At 28.8% G+C, this 21,024-nt stretch overlaps 2 protein-coding genes across 2 annotated transcripts; both read left to right on the top strand.

The window, feature by feature from the left end:
* The first annotated feature begins 6,604 nt into the window (after nucleotides 1-6,604).
* Nucleotides 6,605-9,542, top strand: LOC108318837 (GDSL esterase/lipase At1g28600). Its single transcript, XM_052879634.1, has 5 exons — nucleotides 6,605-6,854; nucleotides 7,418-7,645; nucleotides 8,116-8,264; nucleotides 8,390-8,663; nucleotides 8,869-9,542. Exons 1-5 carry the CDS (start codon nucleotides 6,605-6,607, stop codon nucleotides 9,075-9,077), a joined length of 1,110 nt encoding a protein of 369 aa, XP_052735594.1. The 3' UTR covers nucleotides 9,078-9,542.
* Nucleotides 9,543-15,128: 5,586 nt separating this feature from the next.
* On the top strand, nucleotides 15,129-20,644 carry LOC108341680 (GDSL esterase/lipase At1g28570-like). The gene is made up of 5 exons (XM_052879709.1): nucleotides 15,129-15,416; nucleotides 15,956-16,183; nucleotides 17,950-18,098; nucleotides 19,490-19,763; nucleotides 20,319-20,644. Exons 1-5 carry the CDS (start codon nucleotides 15,143-15,145, stop codon nucleotides 20,567-20,569), a joined length of 1,176 nt encoding a protein of 391 aa, XP_052735669.1. The 5' UTR covers nucleotides 15,129-15,142; the 3' UTR covers nucleotides 20,570-20,644.
* Nucleotides 20,645-21,024: the final 380 nt, after the last annotated feature.

The following is a 21,024-nucleotide window of genomic DNA, read 5'->3' as shown; positions in this document are numbered from 1 at the left end:
GCATACAGTTCATACAACAAATCTCAAAAACACAATTTCAACCCAAACAACATAGTTACACAAAGATCAGCACATTTGCACATTTCATAATAATAAACTTTAAGAAAACCTAGCTTCCCTTACCTTAAAACTTCTTTTCTCAGCTCAAAGATCCGCAGCTCCAATACCCCACACGCGAATAATCTAGACAACACCCTACAATCCGCAATGCGGTGACCAAGAACAGCTCTTAGAGCTAGAATGAATGGAGGAAAACATAAAGAAGGGTACACTAGGCACATGCAACTTGCCCTAGGTCCCAAATAACGGAGAACATTGAAGAGCTACTTACCCGCTGAAGAATGAAAAATCTATTCAGATGGTTGCGAGGGTTTCTACGCCGCAGTCACTTCAGCACCACTTAATCCAACATGCAACCACTAAACGTGAGGGAAAGGTAGAGAGAAATGGAAGAACAAGCATTTTAGAGAGAGAGGGTGGGAAGCTGAGATAATGAATTCAGATCTGAAAAGTCTCTCCTAAGATCATAGTGTTCTTAGTGTTATGGGTCTGGCTGCTTCAACATAAAGCCCAACTACCTTATATTTTTAGGTCCTTACATAAAACATAAAATAATTCAAAACAACAAAATTTAATCAAAATATAAATAAATAATTAATTATAATATATATATATATATATATATATATATATATATAGAGAGAGAGAGAGAGATAGATAAAGAAAGCAAAAGAAGTGATGAGAGAAAAAATAGTAAAAATCGTTAAGAGTGGTGAAAGATTCTTTTCATTTCATTAATAATTAATAATATTTTAATTGGATTTAATTGGGGTATAACAATAATTTTTGAAAATTTTGGAGATGTAACATGAAATTCTTGAAGGGACAGGTGAAATACTCAAGTTGTTTTTCTTTACTTCTTCTAAGATTTGTTGTCAAGTTAGTGGTTATTTTTTTTATCATCAATTTAATCCTTTATTTTAAGTATTTGATACACTATGTGAGACCCTTGATAATTAGCAATGATAATTTCTATCACATCACCATTAATGCACGCCACTTCAATGCTCAGCCATTAAAACCCACTCCCTAATTTGAAACTCCACTGCCAAGTGTCACAAATAGGGGAATTCTGAAAATGCTAGTGGAAGGCAGGTGTCCGTGTATCAGAGGACGTCCGCTTGACTTGGGAAGAAAACCAATTTCTGAAAATCTTCTTCCCACTCTCTGCATGCACGAACGCCACCTGTCACGTTAGAAGTTTCTGAAATCAGAAGTGGGAGTGCAGGTGTCAGCTTGGGAGACGCTCGTCCGTTTTGACGTGGAATCAACAAAACTGAGTTTTGAAAAACTCTCTCTCTCTCACCTGCACGCACATTTCATCTCCCTCTGAACCTAACCCTTCATTTTCTTCACCTTCTCTCTAGAACTCCCAACTTCTCTCTACTGTAAATCTCACGCCTCTCCTCCGATCACATTTCAGAACCGTAGGAACGTTCTCGGAGACGCGGACGTTATTTTGGACCGAACAGAATTAGGATCTAAGCTGGTAAGTCCTCTCCTCCAGTCGTTGTCCATTAGGTTTCATGCGAAACCATGTTCTGGGTTCATGCATGGGTGAAATCTGAGTTATGTTTGATTCTGGTGTATAGATTAAGTGAAAGTTAGTAAGTGGACCTTGGAGTAGAACGCTGTTAAAGGACGCACCATACCCCTGCTTTAGGACATTTCACATATTGATCCGGGTAAGGGAAGCTTATATGTTTAATTTATACTTGCATGTTGTATGATTTGATTTGGATGTATGAAAAGTATGTTGTTTGAGCTGTTATGAACGATCACTGATATTGTATATGTTTTCTGTTGGTTGAAATGCATGTTGATTTGGATACGTATGAAAGGTGTATGACTATTGTATGGTTGGATTTATTAAAATGATGAGATCTGTATAGTATGAGAATTAATCATGGATATGAAGTTACGAAATAAGAATCACATGAGAAAGGTTGAGTTAACTTAGTAAAAATCCGGATATGATAATTTCCTATGATACATTACGCTCGTCATCGTACGGTCTTATACCGTTCGGTTTCCCTAAAAAAAAATACTTAGAGTAGAATTCTTTCATTTGGGAAGAATTCGATTTGAGAACGAGCGTCCTTATTTCGAATTACTATGTTTGAGCGTTCGGCTCAGCATAGAGTTGTCGTACGCCTTAAATTAAATGGTACTGAATTAAGTAACGTTCGGTCTTACACTGAGCGTTCGTCCTAAATAGCGCTCGGTCTTATACCGAACGTTCATCCTAAATAGTGCTCGTTCTTATACCAAGCGTTCGTCCTAAAGAGCGCTCAGTCTTGTACCAAGCGTTCATCATGATTGGTTTTCGGTCATCTACCTAACGTTCGTTTTAACGTAATGTTCGGTCTTAAACCGAACGCTTGTCCTTATCTTTGATTCCTTAACGAACGTAAATAACGTTCGTCCAAATAATTAGTAAATGTATATTGGCGCGTTCGGTCATTGACTGGCAGTCGACCCCTTTTAAACAAAAGATTTCCAATGTAGTTAAGTATTCTTCTTGATGTATCTTCGTCCAAGTTGAGTCAACCTGACCTCTTGGTACTTAAAATATTCTGAAAATGGTCGTATTCCTCTGGAGTCTTTCTGATTGTTAATGGGTTATTCTAAATCTGGCTTTTAACGTTCGTCCTCTTCCTTTAGAAAGTTGAACGTTCGTCCTTTTAAGAAAGTGGAACATAGAATGAAAATGTTATGAATATGAAATATTAAGACGTGTGAACACTATATTACATGATTATACGATTATGGAATTTGAACGAGCGTTCCAGGGAGGAACGTCTCATATATATATGTTGGATATTAAATTGGTTAAGTATGACTGTGGCTATTGCTAATGCTGGCTTGGTCCATCCTGATATTCCGTGATACTCATCTTCAAGTAGAGGAGAGTAGTCATGTGTGGGAATGGCAGGAGGTTCTATTCCTTAGGGGTACTTTGGATAGAGCTAACCTCGAGTGGCAGCTGTTGAGTGTATCTCAGTTACTACATCACTCGGGTGCAAGGACGCCTGTAGCTACACGGTTCATACAGTCCGGACGGTCGTCATATATATATATATATGCTACATGATGTTATATGTTAAACTATGTGTTGTGTGGAATGAAATGTTTTATTGTATGTGTTGATGTATAACTTAAACTATATAAGCTTACCCTTTCGTTTTCCTTGTGTTGTCCTGCTGTCTATGTACGTTCGTCCTGTCTTGCAATGATCATCCGTGTGGATGTGAGCAGAAGGCGAGGCCACCCTAGAGGATGTGATCGAAGAAGAAAACTTGGTTGAAGTGGAAGTGAAAGCGGAGCAGTAGGACGTCCGTCTTTCGTTTTGATTAGAGCGCTCGTAGATGTTAGGTTGTAAATGTTAGCTTATTTGGACGTTCGGTTAATTTTTTTGTAAAACCGTTCGTTCTAGTTTACTTTCCTGTTTTTGTGTTACGCTCGTTATTTTTGTATCCAAGCCGTTCGGCTTTTGAACCTTGTATTATGTAAATTGTAAAGACTGCATGTTTTACTGTTAATTGTAATTAATTCTGATCTATGGTAATTACTATATTTTGGGATGTTACACACTACTTAATTAACAAATTTTTACCCACAAAAAAATATATCAATAAAATAGAATTTGTAGACAAAAAAATAATCAGTAAAATAAAATTCATAGATAAATTTTATCAATAAATTTGAAAATTTTAATTATTAATAAATATTATCAATTGATGAAATTTGTCAATAATACAACATTTTTATTATTAATAAATAATTTTTTTGAAAAATTTATTAATAAAATGAGAGTTAAAATTATTACTTTAACTTTAAATTAATAAAATTTGTGGATAATTATTTATTTTAAAATTTTAAATTTTAAAAATTCATCAATAAGTAAATCATTTCAATTTTGTTGATATTTTTCATCTATTAATTTATTGATGATAAAATGAAAGTTAAAGAAGAAAAAAAACAACTGAATTGCAATTATTGTTTCTGTTCCACCTAATACTACAATGACCATTATCTACCTTTCACTTCTCTCTTATGGTTGTTCACTTGTCACTTCTCATTCACTCATTTGGTTTAGCTACACTTACAATAATTTTGTCGTTCATTTCCTTTTCCTCTCGTAGCCTTACTTTTAGGGATGTAAAAAAAAAAAGAAATTCTCCTCGGGAGTACTTAGGAATAAAATTTGTAACAAATAATTAGTACGCGCAAATATCTATTATTCGTGAACGATGGATAGCAGATATTTTGATATCCACGTTAAAATGGGTCGGATTTAAGTATTATATTATTCATAGTCGCAGATATTCGTTATCTACAAAAAAATAAAAATAAAAATTTAATTTATATTTTATTAAGTTAAATTTAATTAAAATTAAAATTAATTTATATTTTATATGATTAAATTTAATTAAAATTAAGTTTTAATTTACATTTAATTTAATTTACATTATATTTTTTGTAATTTTATTTAAATTTTATATTAATAATTTATAAAAATATATATTTTTAAATATTTAGGAGTATTTTTGAGTTTTAAAATATTCCTAAATATTTTTTAAACAGATATTCGTACGGATAACAGTTTGGGTGATCTTTTTTTGGAAAGTGTACCCGACCCCATTCGTTGTTATCTCTACTTGCTTTCCTTCACGTAAATGTAACTGATTTTATTACCTCATACTACATTTTGTATGCTTTCACATTTAAATTGAATTTATTTCCTCCTCGTTTCCATTAAAATAGAGAAGGGATTGCAATTGGGTTGCAATTATTTGACCTAACATCAGCCCATAATGAAAAATAAAATAAAATTATTTATTCATAATGTAGAAAACATATTTTATTTTAAACTTAAATAACTTTTAAGTCCTAAATGCATGGTTGGTTTTTATTTTAATATATGATAAATAATTTTTTCACTTTACTTTCAAAAAGCTTTTAATGAAGAGAAACATTGCTATAACACATTTTTACTTTCATTTGACATAACATAAAAATAAAATAATTATAAAAAGATAAATTTTTGTATTTAAAACAAAAATAATGCCAAATAAATATAAAAATTTAAATATCTCAAAAAATATTTTTCTTTAATGAATAATGTTATTTTTAATCCACAAAAAAGTGAATTACATACACCAAGATCGTAATTTTATTTTAATAATTTGATGTGACTAACAAAAGGTTCCCCTTCTGCTTTTAGCATACGTTTTTGCAGTTAAAAAACACATCATCAAACGGTGTCCCTTTTATGTTTTAATTTGGTAATTTGTTGAAAGCATTTTATCGGGAGAAAACATATAGCTCCAAAAATAGGTTCCGTATTTTATAAATTAATCATAAAATCTTTCAAAGCATAAACTAATCGCAAAAATAGTTTAATTTTATAAAACATAAAATTAATCTCATATCATTCGTTTGTTCTGTATTTTCAAAGCATAATTTTCTTTTAATTATCGTAGTTTATAGGCAATGTCGCATCATTTGCTTTATAGAAAATTTAATTAATATGATAATTTTTGATAACTAACACAGTTTAAATTAAAGAATGGCCTATGTGCTTTTCATATATTTTACTATTATATTTTTATAAGTACTGGAAACGACCTATATAACAAGTCGTATGTTTTATAAACGACGTCATATAGTTACATTCTTTTAAAAAATAACATCATTTGTTGCCAACCTAATACAATGGTAAACTGTTTAAAATTTTTAAAATAGTAATAAAAGACAAAGAAACTTAAACAGTAAAATTCACATACTAAAATTTTCTATTACATCTCATTTTCATATAATTGTACATGTAGGGATGCCAAAGAAAAAGTAAATTTTACAAAAATAAGCGTTACATCTTATACGTATACGTTGTGACAGTTAAACAATTATTATTTAGCTACATTTACTGAAAAATATTGAAAGATAATTCTTTGAAATATTTAAATTTTTATATTTATTTAATATTTTTTTTACTTTATATTTTCTTAAAAAAATATAAAAAATTATATTTTTATGATTATTTTATCTTTGTATCAAATAAATATAAAAATGTGTGATAATACTGTTCCTTTCAAATATTTAATTTTGTTTAGTTGCCATTTAATCAAGAAAATATTAAGCTAAAAAGGATGACACGCAGTCATGATTACGGTGAGAAAAAGCGTGACCATGTTATATAAATGGCTTAATATTTCGTCTTTATGTTAAGAGATGAATTTTTGTTTGTTTAGTACGTGGTTTTAAAAATGAAGACATTGAGTCATGTCCGTTAAGTTGACAGCAACGGCGTTAAGTTCATGCTGATGTGTTTGTATTTTTTCTCTTCTCTCTTCTCCTGTCTAACTTTTTCTATCTCTTGTTCAACTTTTTTTTTGATGATTTGTTAAACTTGCATAGAGACTCAATATCTTGATCTTTAAAACCGAGTAAACAGACATTCATCTCTTTTAATATAAGACGAAATAAGCATTTAAGCCTGTATAAATATATGTTTGGGAATGAATGGGAAGATAGAATTCCAATGAGGCGAGTTAGGATTATAGTGATAGCATTTGTGCTGATAACTTCTTTTTCTGTAACCTCTTCAAAATCAGAATCATGCCCTTACTCCTTCATATTCAGCTTCGGTGATTCCCTCGCCGACACAGGCAACCTCTATCTCAGCTCACCACCGCTTTCCGACAACTGCTTCTTCCCTCCTTACGGTGAAACCTTCTTTCACAATGTCACAGGCCGCTGCTCCGATGGTCGTCTCATCATCGATTTCATCGGTAACACTTCCCTTTTTCCATCGCCTTTCATCTTAATAATTCCTTTCATATTATACTTGGAGAACATAAATAAAAGAAAAAACATGATAAAGCATTTTCTTGTAACTAAAAAATAGTTTATACAAATTTGTTTTTGAAGTAAACAGGTTTTATCGATTAATTATTAAAATAATTTAGATAATTAATTTTGTTGAAATGCTAAAAGGAAGTCACTTTTGTACCTGAGAGTGTCTAATCGGAATGCACATGTTACTGAACAATACGAACCATACGTTGAAACTTTTGGATTACTTGAATATAACACGTTGAAAACACTTGGAAAAGTTTGTGGTGGTGCGAGAGTGATCCGAGTTGGAATGAATAGTTAGGACTTAATAAAATAATTCACCGTCTCTTTCTTTGCAATCTGTAAAATTTTATATTAATGTCTTCTTCCTCGATAAATGGGTATGTATCGTACTTGTGCCGTGTTAGGTGGCCAGGGTTTTCATGGCTAACCACCTTATTTCTTTTTATACATAAATATTATATTTGAGATGTTTTTTGTTGTTGTTGTTGTATAGCTGAGTTTCTTGGGATTCCATCGGTGAAACCGTATCTGGAAAAGAAGAATATTGGTGGATGGAGTTGGAAAGACGGAGGAGCCAATTTTGCAGTTGCAGGAGCGACGGCAATGGACTCAACCTTCTTTCAACAGAGAGGCATTCCTGTCAAAACCAATTATTCTTTGTCAGTTCAACTCACTTGGTTTAAGGAACTGCTTTCTACTCTTTGCAATTCTTCTTCCCAAAGTAAGTTTTTCTGTTACTCTTACTCAACCAATAAGCCTTCATCCAACTTTAAGAGAATCTCGCACAATTTATTATATATATAATTTATCACATATTTTTTATTGAAATTAAATACGTGTAAGGTGTTTGCGACAATTTCTCATCCAGTTATCATTGCTTTTGTCACAAAAGTCGAAGTTCATGCATGTAGAACAACACGTGAGCAGTTTACAAGATGTAAAATTGTCTCAATATGAAGTAATACGTTATGGATAATACAGACATAATTTAGTGGGAAATACTTCATCCATGCTTCTTTACCACTTTCTATTATTACTTTTCTATGACGTAATGTCTTTTATATTCTACACGTGGAGGAAAACACAAGTGTATAGAAAGGAAAGACAGTTATTGTTTCATGTCCCGAACATCCAACAAGATAATAATTAATTTTGTTATTATTGATTTTTAATTAAGGTTTAATCTTGCAGGTTGCAGTGAAGAGGTTAAGAACTCATTATTTCTTGTGGGTGAAATAGGTGGAAACGATTTCAATCATCCTTTGGTTGTAGGAAAGAGCATAGCAGAAGTTAAATCGTATGTGCCTAATGTCATCAATACAATATCTTCAATAACCAAAGTAAGATTCTAATTTTCTTTAACTAAATTAATTTCAATTTTGCAATAAAATTGCACATGAGTTTGGCTCAAAATACGTTAATTGTTTAAATTATTTCACATAATATTCAATTTTATGTATAACAGGAGTTGATTGGTTTAGGGGCTCGCACGCTCATGGTTCCTGGGATTTTCCCTTTTGGATGTAGAGTAATATATTTAACAATTTATGAAACCAAAGTTGAGAAGCAATATGACAAATTTGGATGCTTGAAGTGGTTAAACGAGTTTGCTGAATATTACAACCATGAACTCCAAATTGAATTAAATAAGCTTCGATCTCTTCATCCTCACGTTAATATTATCTATGTTGATTATTACAATGCTGGAATGACTTTATATCGTCGTCCTGCAAAATTTGGTAATTCATTCTTCCCAATTCTTACTGATAGAAGTTTATTCAAAAATATGTTTCTTCATGCATTCATAGTTGAGCACAGCACATTTATCTTTGTTTGATATACTTTGGTAACAAATTGAAGGAATATTTGAAGAAATGAAAGTGGTTAGATAATGCATCTTCATAGTTCATGAAAGCAAATGATATAGTTTTGATTGGTATGCAGGACTTATTGCTCTTAAAGCATGTTGTGGAAAGGGAGGTCCATACAATTTCAATGTATCAATACAGTGTGGTGATCCAGGCGTGAATGCTTGTGATGATCCTTCTAAGTATATTGGATGGGATGGAAAACATTTAACTGAAGCTGCTTATAAATTAATCGCTCAAGCTTTTATAAAAGGGCCATATTATAGGAAACACGACGCACACTGATATTGAACTCTGTAATTCTGTGTATATAATTTATTGAATGTCGCATGTCTTAAATAGCCGCAAGACCAAAAGTAAAAACAATAACCCTAACGGGTGAGTATAATAATAATTGGCCAAGTATAAAAATAATTAACAGGATTAAAATCGGTAGAATTAAAAATAATAACAAAAACTGAATCTATAAAGTTGAAGCCAATAAAAAATAAAATTCAAAACAAAATCAATGAAATTATAAAAACACCCTAATTTAAGTTTATCCAATAATTATTACATATATGGTGGAAATGTTATGAAAGTTTGATGTGGAGTTGATCCTTACAATACAATGATATTTCCAAGTGTTGGGAGGGAGGGGTGGTTGCTTGTGATGATGATCCGTCACAGTATGCTAGCTGGGATGCTTATCATATGACCGAGACTGGATGTAGATGGATCCTACATTATTTTTATAACTTGTTTCACACATTTTAGTTTAAATTTTTATTGATTTGCTTTTCATATTATTTTAAAAAAACTTTTTATTATTAGAGATATTTTATGTGAATATAAATTCATGTCTATCTTTTATTTTTATTCAAACTTTGTTTCCAACAAAACCATCATAGACATTTAATAATTATCTATGAAAAACTTTGGATCTCTTTAAGGAAGAGAACATGGTGGCACCACTCAGTCCTACTTGCAATAATAACGGCCCTTCACTTAGCACCTCCAACATGTCTAATGGATGCTTTCCTGTAAATATTAATTAATGCTGCCTCTAGCTTAGATTTTCACCATTTACTTTTATTTATTAATTTATTCTTTTCGACATTATTTTTTTATTTATTCATGTCTAGTGTGATATAAATAAAAATGTTTTTGTTTTCTTCATTTTTCGTCCATAGTTAAAGTGAACATAAAGTTTGTCTTGAATCAATATCCATTACTTTTTTTTTACAAGCTATTCAATCAAAGTGTAATTATATTTGTACAATTGAATTAACACAAAACAATGGACTGGTCCTTACATGGATTTATGGATTCGTTGTTTTGGTTTATATTTTATAATTTTTTTTCTTTTTTTTTTAAATCATCTAAATACTTTTACAGATAAATTGTAACAAGACCAATCAAATCTTAACTCAAAGAATACTTTCTATGTGAAAATTTCAAGTTAAAACAAATTTTCCTTTAATGATATCAAAGTACACTATTTATTTTTTATCACATTATTCTTTAAACTTATTAAAAATAGTATAAAATTTTAAAATATGTTTTTCACCTCATTGAATAAGATATTGTTTAGTTTTACTTACTATTTATTTAATCTGTAAAAATTTTAATTTTTTTATCATTACTTATAAAATTTTATAATTTATATTAAATTTAAGACATATTTATGTTGCTAATAAAATTCACATGCTAATATCTGCCATATGTTTCCCAAATCTTAAATTTACTTTGACCTTTTAAGTGAATGAATACCACGAATAGATCCTCGGATGCCTACTTCAATGAATTTAGTTGGCCGTACTTCTTATTGAGTGGGTGAAATTAATTGTATTTGGATTTTTATTTTGTTTATGGGCCAGCTTTGCCCTTTTCCTGCACGTATTTCCATCTTCTCCATTAATTTTTACTTAATCAAATCTTTAATTGATCTACATTTATATGAGTTAATTAGCGTAAATGATCATTAATTATTTTTTAATATAAAATGACTATTCATAATAGTTTATGTTTATACAATGGTGTACTTTTTTTATATAGTTGGTATATTAACCATTAACTCAAATCCAATTTATATATATATATATATATATATATATATATATATATATATATATATATATTATAAATCATGATTTGAGTATCTAGTTTACGAGTTGATTTGTTAGAATCATATGTATTTGGATGATCGAGTATATCATGAATGATTTATATGTTAGAATTTGTTAATATGATTGTTTATATATGTTATTATTTTATATATGTATAATTATTCTTTTTGGTACATTAGCTTGTATTTTTATTTGTTTATATTATCTTTTTTATTTGTAATTAACATCTTAATTGTGTGAGCTAAATATATTATTATTGATTCTTGATAGGAGGAGGACAATGCACTAACATATTTTAGATACAATTTTATTATGTATATATCACTTTCTATACTCAATACATACCAATGTGAATGATGATAATACAATAGTTATATAGTTATTTCTTCTATTTATTGATTATTACATTTATAATATTTTATTTAATAAGGGATGTTACAAGAAATTTGTTTTCAAAATAAAACTTTTCTCATTATAATCAAAAAATATATATATATATATATATATATATATATATATATATATATATATATATATATATATATATATATATATATATATATATATATATATATATATATATATACACACGAGAGTATTTAAAGCTTTGTAAATATTAAATGTCATGCGATTTAGAATAGTGAGCTTATTCTTATGTTTTTTTATATAATGTGGTCGTAGAAGAAATTAAATTTTGAGTTGTACATAATACACTACAAAAATATACGATTTTACTGGTTTTTTTTTCATTATCGGCAGTGTTGAAAGTCTCACGTCGACTAGAGATAAAAGCCAAATTATAATATATAAGTGAGGTGCAAACCTTATCTTACAAGCCGATTTTGTGAAGTTAAGTTAGACTTAATGTTCACTTTCTAATAGGCGATTCCACCGTCGAAAATGTAAATAATTTAATATTTTTTATTATTCAAATGATTTGATTATAATAAAAAAATGTATTTTTTTGTTATTATTATTTCTATTATTTACAATTTATTTTATATAATATTTAACTTTCTATAAATTTCGTTCCTGTATCTTTTCTAACCAATATAAAAAGGTTTTTCTATACTAACGGAATATAATATTTTATATACATTTTGGTTTGCGTCCCTAGTACTATTTGGATCTATATTTTGTTTTATGTATGTATTTTCGATTTTACGTACCGAAAAGGATACCACAAATGTCATCTTTATTAATTTATTTGTTATTATTATATATAAAAAAGCTTTAGGGTGATAAAAATTTTAGGGTTACTAAAAATAAAGATCAGTAGGCAAGGAAATTGAGAAAATATACTAAATTCACAACATGTCCATGTTCATTAGAAATGCCAAAAATATTGGGAATATCTAGCAAAGCTTAATTTCCATTACATTAAATCCACCATCATCAAGGTTGGCATGGGAATTTATTTTATTTACAAGATACTTTTGGAACGGTGGATCCAATCTTCCCGTTAGCAATATTCTTACAAAAAGCATAGGCATGTTTGGAAATTTTTGAAAAAAGAATGTAAATTTGATCCAATGTAATGTTGAAACAATCAGATGGATTACAATTTAAGTTAATTGTCTTCTCATTTGCAGAAGTTGTGTTGAATCCTCTATAAGTCACTTCACTTACCTGCTCTGCATCAATTTCCTGTTTCTACAATTATTTCAAATCAAAATTGAACTAATGTTGAAATCACATATCATAATAATGTGAATGCAGATTCAAGTTTATACCACTTCACTTGGAGTTTTAATGTTGTAGTACTGGTCTATAAAACAAACTTATGGCTTGTAAATCGATATGTTGACACTTTAAGATTCATTAGTTATCTATAACATGTTTGACCATAAAAAGGAAAGAGATGCAAACACTATAAGATTAGACCAAATTCATGCAAATGTCGATATAATATCAAATCCATTTCTAAAAAAAAAAATCTAAAATAGCTTATTAAGTAGAAGAAAGTAAATAATGGCACCAAATAAATTTCGATCTAGTATTAATACATAGGTTTGTTCAAATATCATGCCTTTATTAATTCCTTTTCCTAAAAATATGAGAAAATTTAAAAGAGTAATGATTCATGAACACTAAAAATGTACATTGACACTTAGTATACATTTATAAAATTCTGACTGGTTTTTGTTGTGATTCCTTTGATGTTTTGAAAAATAAGGTTGGTGGAATTTAGTTGTGGAAAGATGATGATGAGATGAATGCTGAGACAGAAGAAAGTGTAAGTCACTTTAGTAGCAAAGTAAGGTTGAATCCTTTTGAGTTGGAGGGTAGTCATCATCATGGTGACCAGTTTAACATGGCATCTCCAAATTCACTTCCTAATTAACATTCTATATGAAATGGGTGACATGCCTTACCAACAAAATGAACTTTCTATGCCACCAATCCTTTTGATTTGTTAGAAGTGTTTTTCGTAATTGAATAGTCTTTTGTCCTTATAATGGAGCTTATACAATTGAATTTGTGTGGCGATGGTGAATAGAACGTGATTAAGAACTGGGGAATTACAATGGGTAAAAATGGTATTCCAAATGTTAGTTTAATTTATAATTAATTTGCTTTCAGAAGTAGTTGGAGTTTGGTACCAAAGAAAAGTCCTATCTGTATGTTCGGTTTATGACTGAAGCAAAACAATGGTAGCACCCACTGTTACACACAAAAAGATCCCTTCTTCCTCTTTTAGTAGAGTTATTAAAATGGGTCACCCGGTCCGGCCTACCACGGATTGGTTATTCAGTGAGTCAATCCAACCCGACTCATTTATTAGTGAGTCAGAAGAATTCGAATCCGACCCGATCCACCACGGGTTAATGGATAAACGAGTTTGCTCACTGAATCACTTAATTAGAATTTTTTTAAAATAAAAAAATTACAAATTTTCTATAATTTAAATTTAAACAAATTTCATACTAAATTTCAATTTCTAACATGAGTGTTTAATTAATTTTGAAAATAAAGAACTTAAATAATTTATTCAAGCAAAAACAAAATAATAAATATTTTTTTATAAAATTAAAATTAAATTAAATAGGTGGGTTGGTGGGCCAATCCAGTTCACCACGGATTCAACCCGCATGAGTCGGATTAGATTTAAATGAGTCGGGTTGAAATCTGACTCGCATAAAAAAAATACAATATTTTTAAACCTAACCCGACTCAAATCCATAATCCCAGGTAGTGATTTATTTTGACAACTCTATCTTTTAGTATACCTTTTTGCAGTCAAAAAACACACAACATCATCTAGTAATGTCCCTTTTATGTTTTAATTTGTGTCTTTTGTTGAATGCATTTCATCGGGACAAAACTTATAGCTCCAAAAATAGGTTCTGTCATTTATAAATTTTTTCAAACCTTAAATTAATCGAAAAAATAGTTTAATTTTATAAATCATAAAATTAATCTCATATCATTACATAAAACGTCACATTCGTTAGTTCTGTATTTTCAAAGCATGACTTTTTCTTAATTATCGTGGTTTATAAGCAAGGTCTCAATTTTCTTTATAGAAAATTTAATTAATGTGATAAATTTTGATAAGTAACATTGTTTAAATTAAAGAATGTCCTACGTGCTTTTGATATATTTTACTATTATATTTTTATAAGAACTGGAAATGACCTATGTGGTGAGTACATATTCTACTCTCACATTTATCTGTACGTAAATATATAACAAAGCGGTCTATGTTTATAAACTACGTCATATAATTACATTCTTTTCAAAAATAACATCATTTGTTGCCAACCTAATACATTGGTAAACTGTTTAAATTTTTTAAAATAGTAATAAAAGACAAAGAAATTTAAACAGTAAAGTTCACATACTAAAATCTTCTATTACATCTCATTTTCATATAATTCTACGTGTAGAGATGCCAAAGAACAAGTAAAATACACAAAATGCCAAATAAAAAGTAAAATATACAAAAATACAAATAAAGTCACACATCATAATAAAAAAAGAATTTAACATCGTTTGTATACACACAAATACCTTCATTTAGTAAGAAACATTTTAAAGTGATATAAAAAACTGTGAGAACTTAGCTCGGACAATATCTTACCCTTGTCTCCCCAGCAAGTTAAACAATTATTGATACTCAAATAACCGAGTTTAAACAAAAAAATATTGAGTTAAAGATGACGTGTAAAGCTATTTTAATCGCAGTCTTGATTATGGTGAGAGAAAGCGTGACCAAGTTATATAAATATATGTTTGGGAATGAATGGGGAAGATAGAATTCCAATGAGGCGAGTTAGGATTACAGTGATAGCATTTGTGCTGATAACTTCTTTTTCTTTAACCTCTTCAAAATCAGAATCATGCCCTTACTCCTTCATATTCAGCTTTGGTGATTCCCTCGCCGACACCGGCAACCTCTATCTCAGCTCACCACCGCTTTCCGACAACTGCTTCTTCCCTCCTTACGGTGAAACCTTCTTTCACAATGTCACAGGACGCTGCTCCGATGGTCGTCTCATCATCGATTTCATCGGTAACACTTCCCTTTTTCCATCGCCTTTCATCTTAATAATTCCTTTCATATTATACTTGGAGAACATAGATAGAAGAAAAAACATGATAAAGCATTTTCTTGTAACTTAAAAGTAGTTTATACACATTTTTTTAAAGTAAACAGGTTTTATCAATTAATTATTAAAATAATTTAGATAATTAATTTTGTTGAAATACTAAAAGGAAGTCAGTTTTGTGCGGGAGAGTGTCTAATCGGAATGCATGTCACTGAACAATACGTTGAAACTTTTGGATATTTGAGTATAACACGTGGAACACGCTTGGGAAAGCTTGTGGTGGTGCGAGAGTCAATCCGAGTAGGAATGAATAGTTAGGGCCCATTCAAATAATTGAACGTCTCTTTCTTTACAACTGTGTTTTTCCTCGATAAATGGATATGTATCGTACTTGTGCCGTGTTAGGAGGCCAGGGTTTTCATGGCTAACCACCTTATTTCTTTTTATACATAAATATTATATTTGAGATGCGTTTTGTTGTTGTTGCGGTGGTGTTGTATAGCTGAGTTTCTTGGAATTCCATCGTTGAAACCGTATCTGGAAAAGAGGAATATTGGTGGATGGAGTTGGAAAGACGGAGGAGCCAATTTTGCAGTTTCAGGAGCCACGGCGATGGACTCAACCTTTTTTCAACAAAGAGGCATTCCTGTCAAAACCAACTATTCTTTGTCGGTTCAATTGACTTGGTTTAAGGAACTGCTTTCTACTCTTTGCAATTCTTCTTCCCAAAGTAAGTTTTTCTATTATTCTTACTCAATCAATCACCCTTCACTCAACTTTTAACGGTGTTTACTTTGGAAGAATAATTTGAGAAAGAGTGAGCGGATGAATTTGAGAGAATTTGAGAGTGAATTAATTGTTGTATGTTCAAGAATAAATTAATTGTTGTTTATTTGAGTTGATTTGAAGGTGAATGAAAGTAAATTTATAAGTAAGATCTGTAAAAATAAGTGTAAGATTTTACTGATATGATAGATAAAAAAAATTGTTTAATTAATAAAAATTGAATATTATTAAAATATTCTAGTTATTAAAGTAATATAAAATATAATTGTTATTATTTATATTATTATTATTACTATTATTATTATTATTATTATTATTATAATAATAATAAAAAGAAAAATATGAAAATTATAAAATACAGCAAAGGTAAATTTGAAATTTGGTTTAAATCCTTCCCAATCATCTCATTTCTAAGATGATTGAAAATACCATCAATCCCGCAATTCCCTTCTTTTCTTTTGCTTTTACCCTAATCTTTGCAAGCGAACACAAAGGATCCTTGTTTTCCATCTTTACTATTATGTGTGGATAGTACTTTCTATTCAAGTGAACATACCTCAAGAGAATCTCACACAATTTATTATATATATAATTTATCACATACTTTTTATTGAAATTAAATACGTGTAAGGTGTTTGCGACAATTTCTCATCCAGTTATCATTGCTTTTGTTAAAAAATTCGAAGTTCATGCATGTAGAACAACACGTGAGCAGTTTACAAGATGTAAAATTGTCTTAATGCAGTAATATGTTATTGATATACAGACATAATTTAGTGGGAAATGCTTCATCCATGCTTCTTTATCACTTTCTATCACGTAATGTTTTTTTTCTTCTGTCACTTTCTTGAGTGTTGAAAAGGAATAAGACATTCATTAATTATATATTAACGTGTGTTTCTGTTTTAGTAAATTTTTAATCCATAATCTTTTGTTCTTCTTAGTAAGAAATGGTTTTTAAATATCATAAAATTTATATTTATTTATATTATAAATTTATTTTTTTAACATACTTTTTTTTTATGTTAAAGATATATATATTTCGTGTAAAACTAAATATTAATAATAATTTGTAGATTTTAAATTTAATTTAACTTTTTAAAAACTAATTTTTAAATAATTTTTATATCCACTTATATGATATAAATGAATCTTCTCATCAACTTTATTATCTCACATTTATATATATAATTAAATTTTTATGTTTGGAACAAATATTATTAATCTCTTTAAAAGGATCATACATACAAAGATTTCTTTTTGTGCTTAAAATGACATAGTTTTACAACGACTTTGATCAGCATATTCTTGAAAACATGTTTTAACATTAAACTAAACTTATTAAATATGTGTGAAATAATGTATGAGCAAGACTCCCTCTTTTGATTCATCTTAATATTACAAAAATCATAATAAATATTTTTTTGCACAGAGAAAAGGAAAAAAGTTTAAAATCAGAGCCCACAGAAACAACTAAAATTCTTCTCCCCACTATGTGGATTTTAACAAGATAAACTGGTTATAAATAATGTCTAATAAGGTTTTGATAATATTTTTCATAATTATATATTTTTATATTCTACGTGATGTGGAGGAAAACACAAGTGTATAGAAAGGAAAGACGGAGTTATTGTTTCATGTCCCGAACATCCAACAAGATAATAATTCATTTTGTTATTATTGATTTTTAATTAAGGTTTAATCTTGCAGGTTGCAGTGAAGAGGTTAAGAACTCATTATTTCTTGTGGGTGAAATAGGTGGAAACGATTTCAATCATCCTTTGGTTGTAGGAAAGAGCATAGCAGAAGTTAAATCGTATCTGCCTAATGTCATCAATACAATATCTTCAATAACCAAAGTAAGATTCTAATTTTCTTTAACCAAATTAATTTCAATTTTGAAATAAAACTGCACATGAGTTTAGCTCGAATACGTTAATTGTTTAAATTATTTAACATAATGTTCAATTTTATGTATAATATATATATATATATATATATATATATATATATATATATATATATATATATATATATATATATATATATATATATATAATCACATTAATCTTCTAAAGATTTTGGTCCCCAAATAATTCTCACAAAAAAAAATTGTTTTTCTTTACTTCTTCTAAGATTTGTTGTCAAGTGGTTAAAAAAATCTTTATCATCAATTTAATCCTTTATTTTAAGTATTTGGTATACTACAAGAAAATATTATATTATTAACAAAATTTTATCAATAAAAAATAAATTGTCAATAAAATAGGATTTGCAGACAGAAAAAAAAAATTCATGGGTAAAATAGAATTTGCAGATAAATTTTACTAATAAATTTGAGGATTTTAATTATCGGTAAATATTGTTAATAGATGAAATTTGTTCATAATGCAACATTTTTATTATTAATAAATAATTTTGTCTGTAAAATTTGTTGGTAAAATGAGTGTCAAATTACTATTTTAACTTTGAATTATTAAAAGTTGTTAATAATTACTGATTTTGAAATCGGTTAGTAGTTGAAATTTTGAAAATATACCGATAATTGAAATTTTAAAAATTTGTTAGTAATTCCATTGATAAATTCTATAAAACGGGAGTTAATTTTTTTTTTGCCAAATTTAACGTAAAACGTAAAGTGTGTTATAAATTAAAAAGACATGAGTGGGAAGAAGGAGGGAAAGAAGAAAGAAAGAAAAAAAAGAAGATAATGATGGAAAGAAGGTCAAATAGTAATATTCAGAGACGAATTTTTTTTATTAATTATTGACTGATATTTATCATGAATTTTGTAAATAAAAAAAATATTTATCCGTAATTACCCACTTATATTTATAGATGGTAATTATCAACTAATTTTTGACATATTCGACGATTTTTGATAGATTTTTCAATATGTAGAATTTATCAATTCACATTTTATTGACAAATTTTTAACTGTCACTAATAATTTTACTTTATTCAAAAAGATTTGTAGTTATGGATGGATTTTATCCATCAAAATCTAGTTTTTCTTGTAGCAGATGAATTAATACAATGGTAGATTCTCTTTGTATGGTAAAACTATGGAATGCATCAATCAAATGGTGTAAAATTATGCAATTTATCTAATTTGACGATTTCTTATATTTGAATCGGTGATAGCATATGTAATTCCAAGGAATTAACTAAATATTTTTATTTGTTTTTGTTTTATAATTTCTAACTAATATTTTCCATTTTATATTCTAATTATCTTTTTCCCTTACAGGAGTTAATTGGTTTAGGGGCTTACACGCTCATGGTTCCTGGGAATTTCCCTATTGGATGTAGTGCAAATTTTTTAACAATTTATGAAACCAAAGCGGAGGAGCAATATGACAAATTTGGATGTTTGAAGTGGTTAAACGAGTTTACCGAATATTACAACCATAAGCTCCAAATTGAATTAAATAAGCTTCAAGCTCTTCATCCTCACGTTAATATTATCTATGTTGATTATTACAATGCTGCAATGACTTTATATCGTCATCCTGCAAATTTTGGTAATTCATTCTTCCCAATTCTCACTGAAAGAAGTTTATTCAAAAATATGTTTCTTCATGCATTATTCATACTTGAGCAAAGCACATTTATCTTTGTTTGATATACTTTGATAACAAATTGAGGGAAGATTTGAACAAAAGAAAGTGATTTTTATTCATTGTTAGCCCTAATTTTCGATTGGAAGGGACACCAAAATCTTCTACTCCTCTCATCCCATTGAAAGATAGAGAGAAAGGGAGAGTTTTGAGTTTTTGGTATCTTTTATACTCTTATTTATTTTTAATTAACCGAACACATTTATTTAGAATATTTTGTCAGAAAAATTTTCGATAGAAATACTATTATTGTTATCTAAGTCTAATCATATAAAAAATTGATATCATTCTCAATCTAAAATTATAAAACGGGTTAATGAATTTTTATATTTGTATAATATTTTCTTTTTTCATATTTATGTAACGTAGAACTTAGATTCAGACTTAAAATTCTATGGAATAAATAATGCATCTTCATCCTTCATCAAAGTAAATGATATACAATTGATTGGTATGCAGGATTTATTGGTCTTAAAGCCTGTTGTGGAAAGGGAGGTCCATACAATTTCAATGCATCAATAAAGTGTGGCGATCCAGGCGTGAAAGCTTGTGATGATCCTTCAAAGTATATTGGATGGGATGGAAAACATTTAACTGAAGCTGCATATAAATTAATTGTTCAAGCTCTTATAAAAGGGACATACTCTCTCCCTCAGTTTAATTCACCGTGTTTAACTAATGCAAATTTTGGTTATACACGTACCTTTTAAGTATTTAATTATTGTTTATATGATATAAAACTGTTATTTGTTCAAAAAAAATATTTGGATAAATGATAAATAAAGCATTGCAAATGTTGATTAATTAAATCCTTTTATACATTAAATATTGTTTGTAGTATTAAGACTCAGGATCGATCATATTGGTCTCTGTGGGTATTTTATTCATCCGACATTCATACACATTTAATTCATCTATCTGACATTCATATTACCATTAACACATTTAAATTACTCTTACGATTATTAAAGAAGCATTTATAACAATAAATACATTGAATCTAGACAATAAAAAAAAATTCATATCGAAGTATTTCCTAAACATTAAGTGAAACATGGAAGAACGAAGAAAAGATGAAAACATTGACCGTTTTAATTTTGAGGTATATTTGCCGATTAGAACAATATTTAAATATGTTCCTTAAACCACACACACAAAAAAAATA

This window comes from Vigna angularis, chromosome 6, assembly GCF_016808095.1.
Source record: "Vigna angularis cultivar LongXiaoDou No.4 chromosome 6, ASM1680809v1, whole genome shotgun sequence".
Classification (NCBI taxonomy): Eukaryota; Viridiplantae; Streptophyta; class Magnoliopsida; order Fabales; family Fabaceae; genus Vigna; species Vigna angularis.
This window is presented reverse-complemented; position numbering and strand designations above follow the sequence as displayed.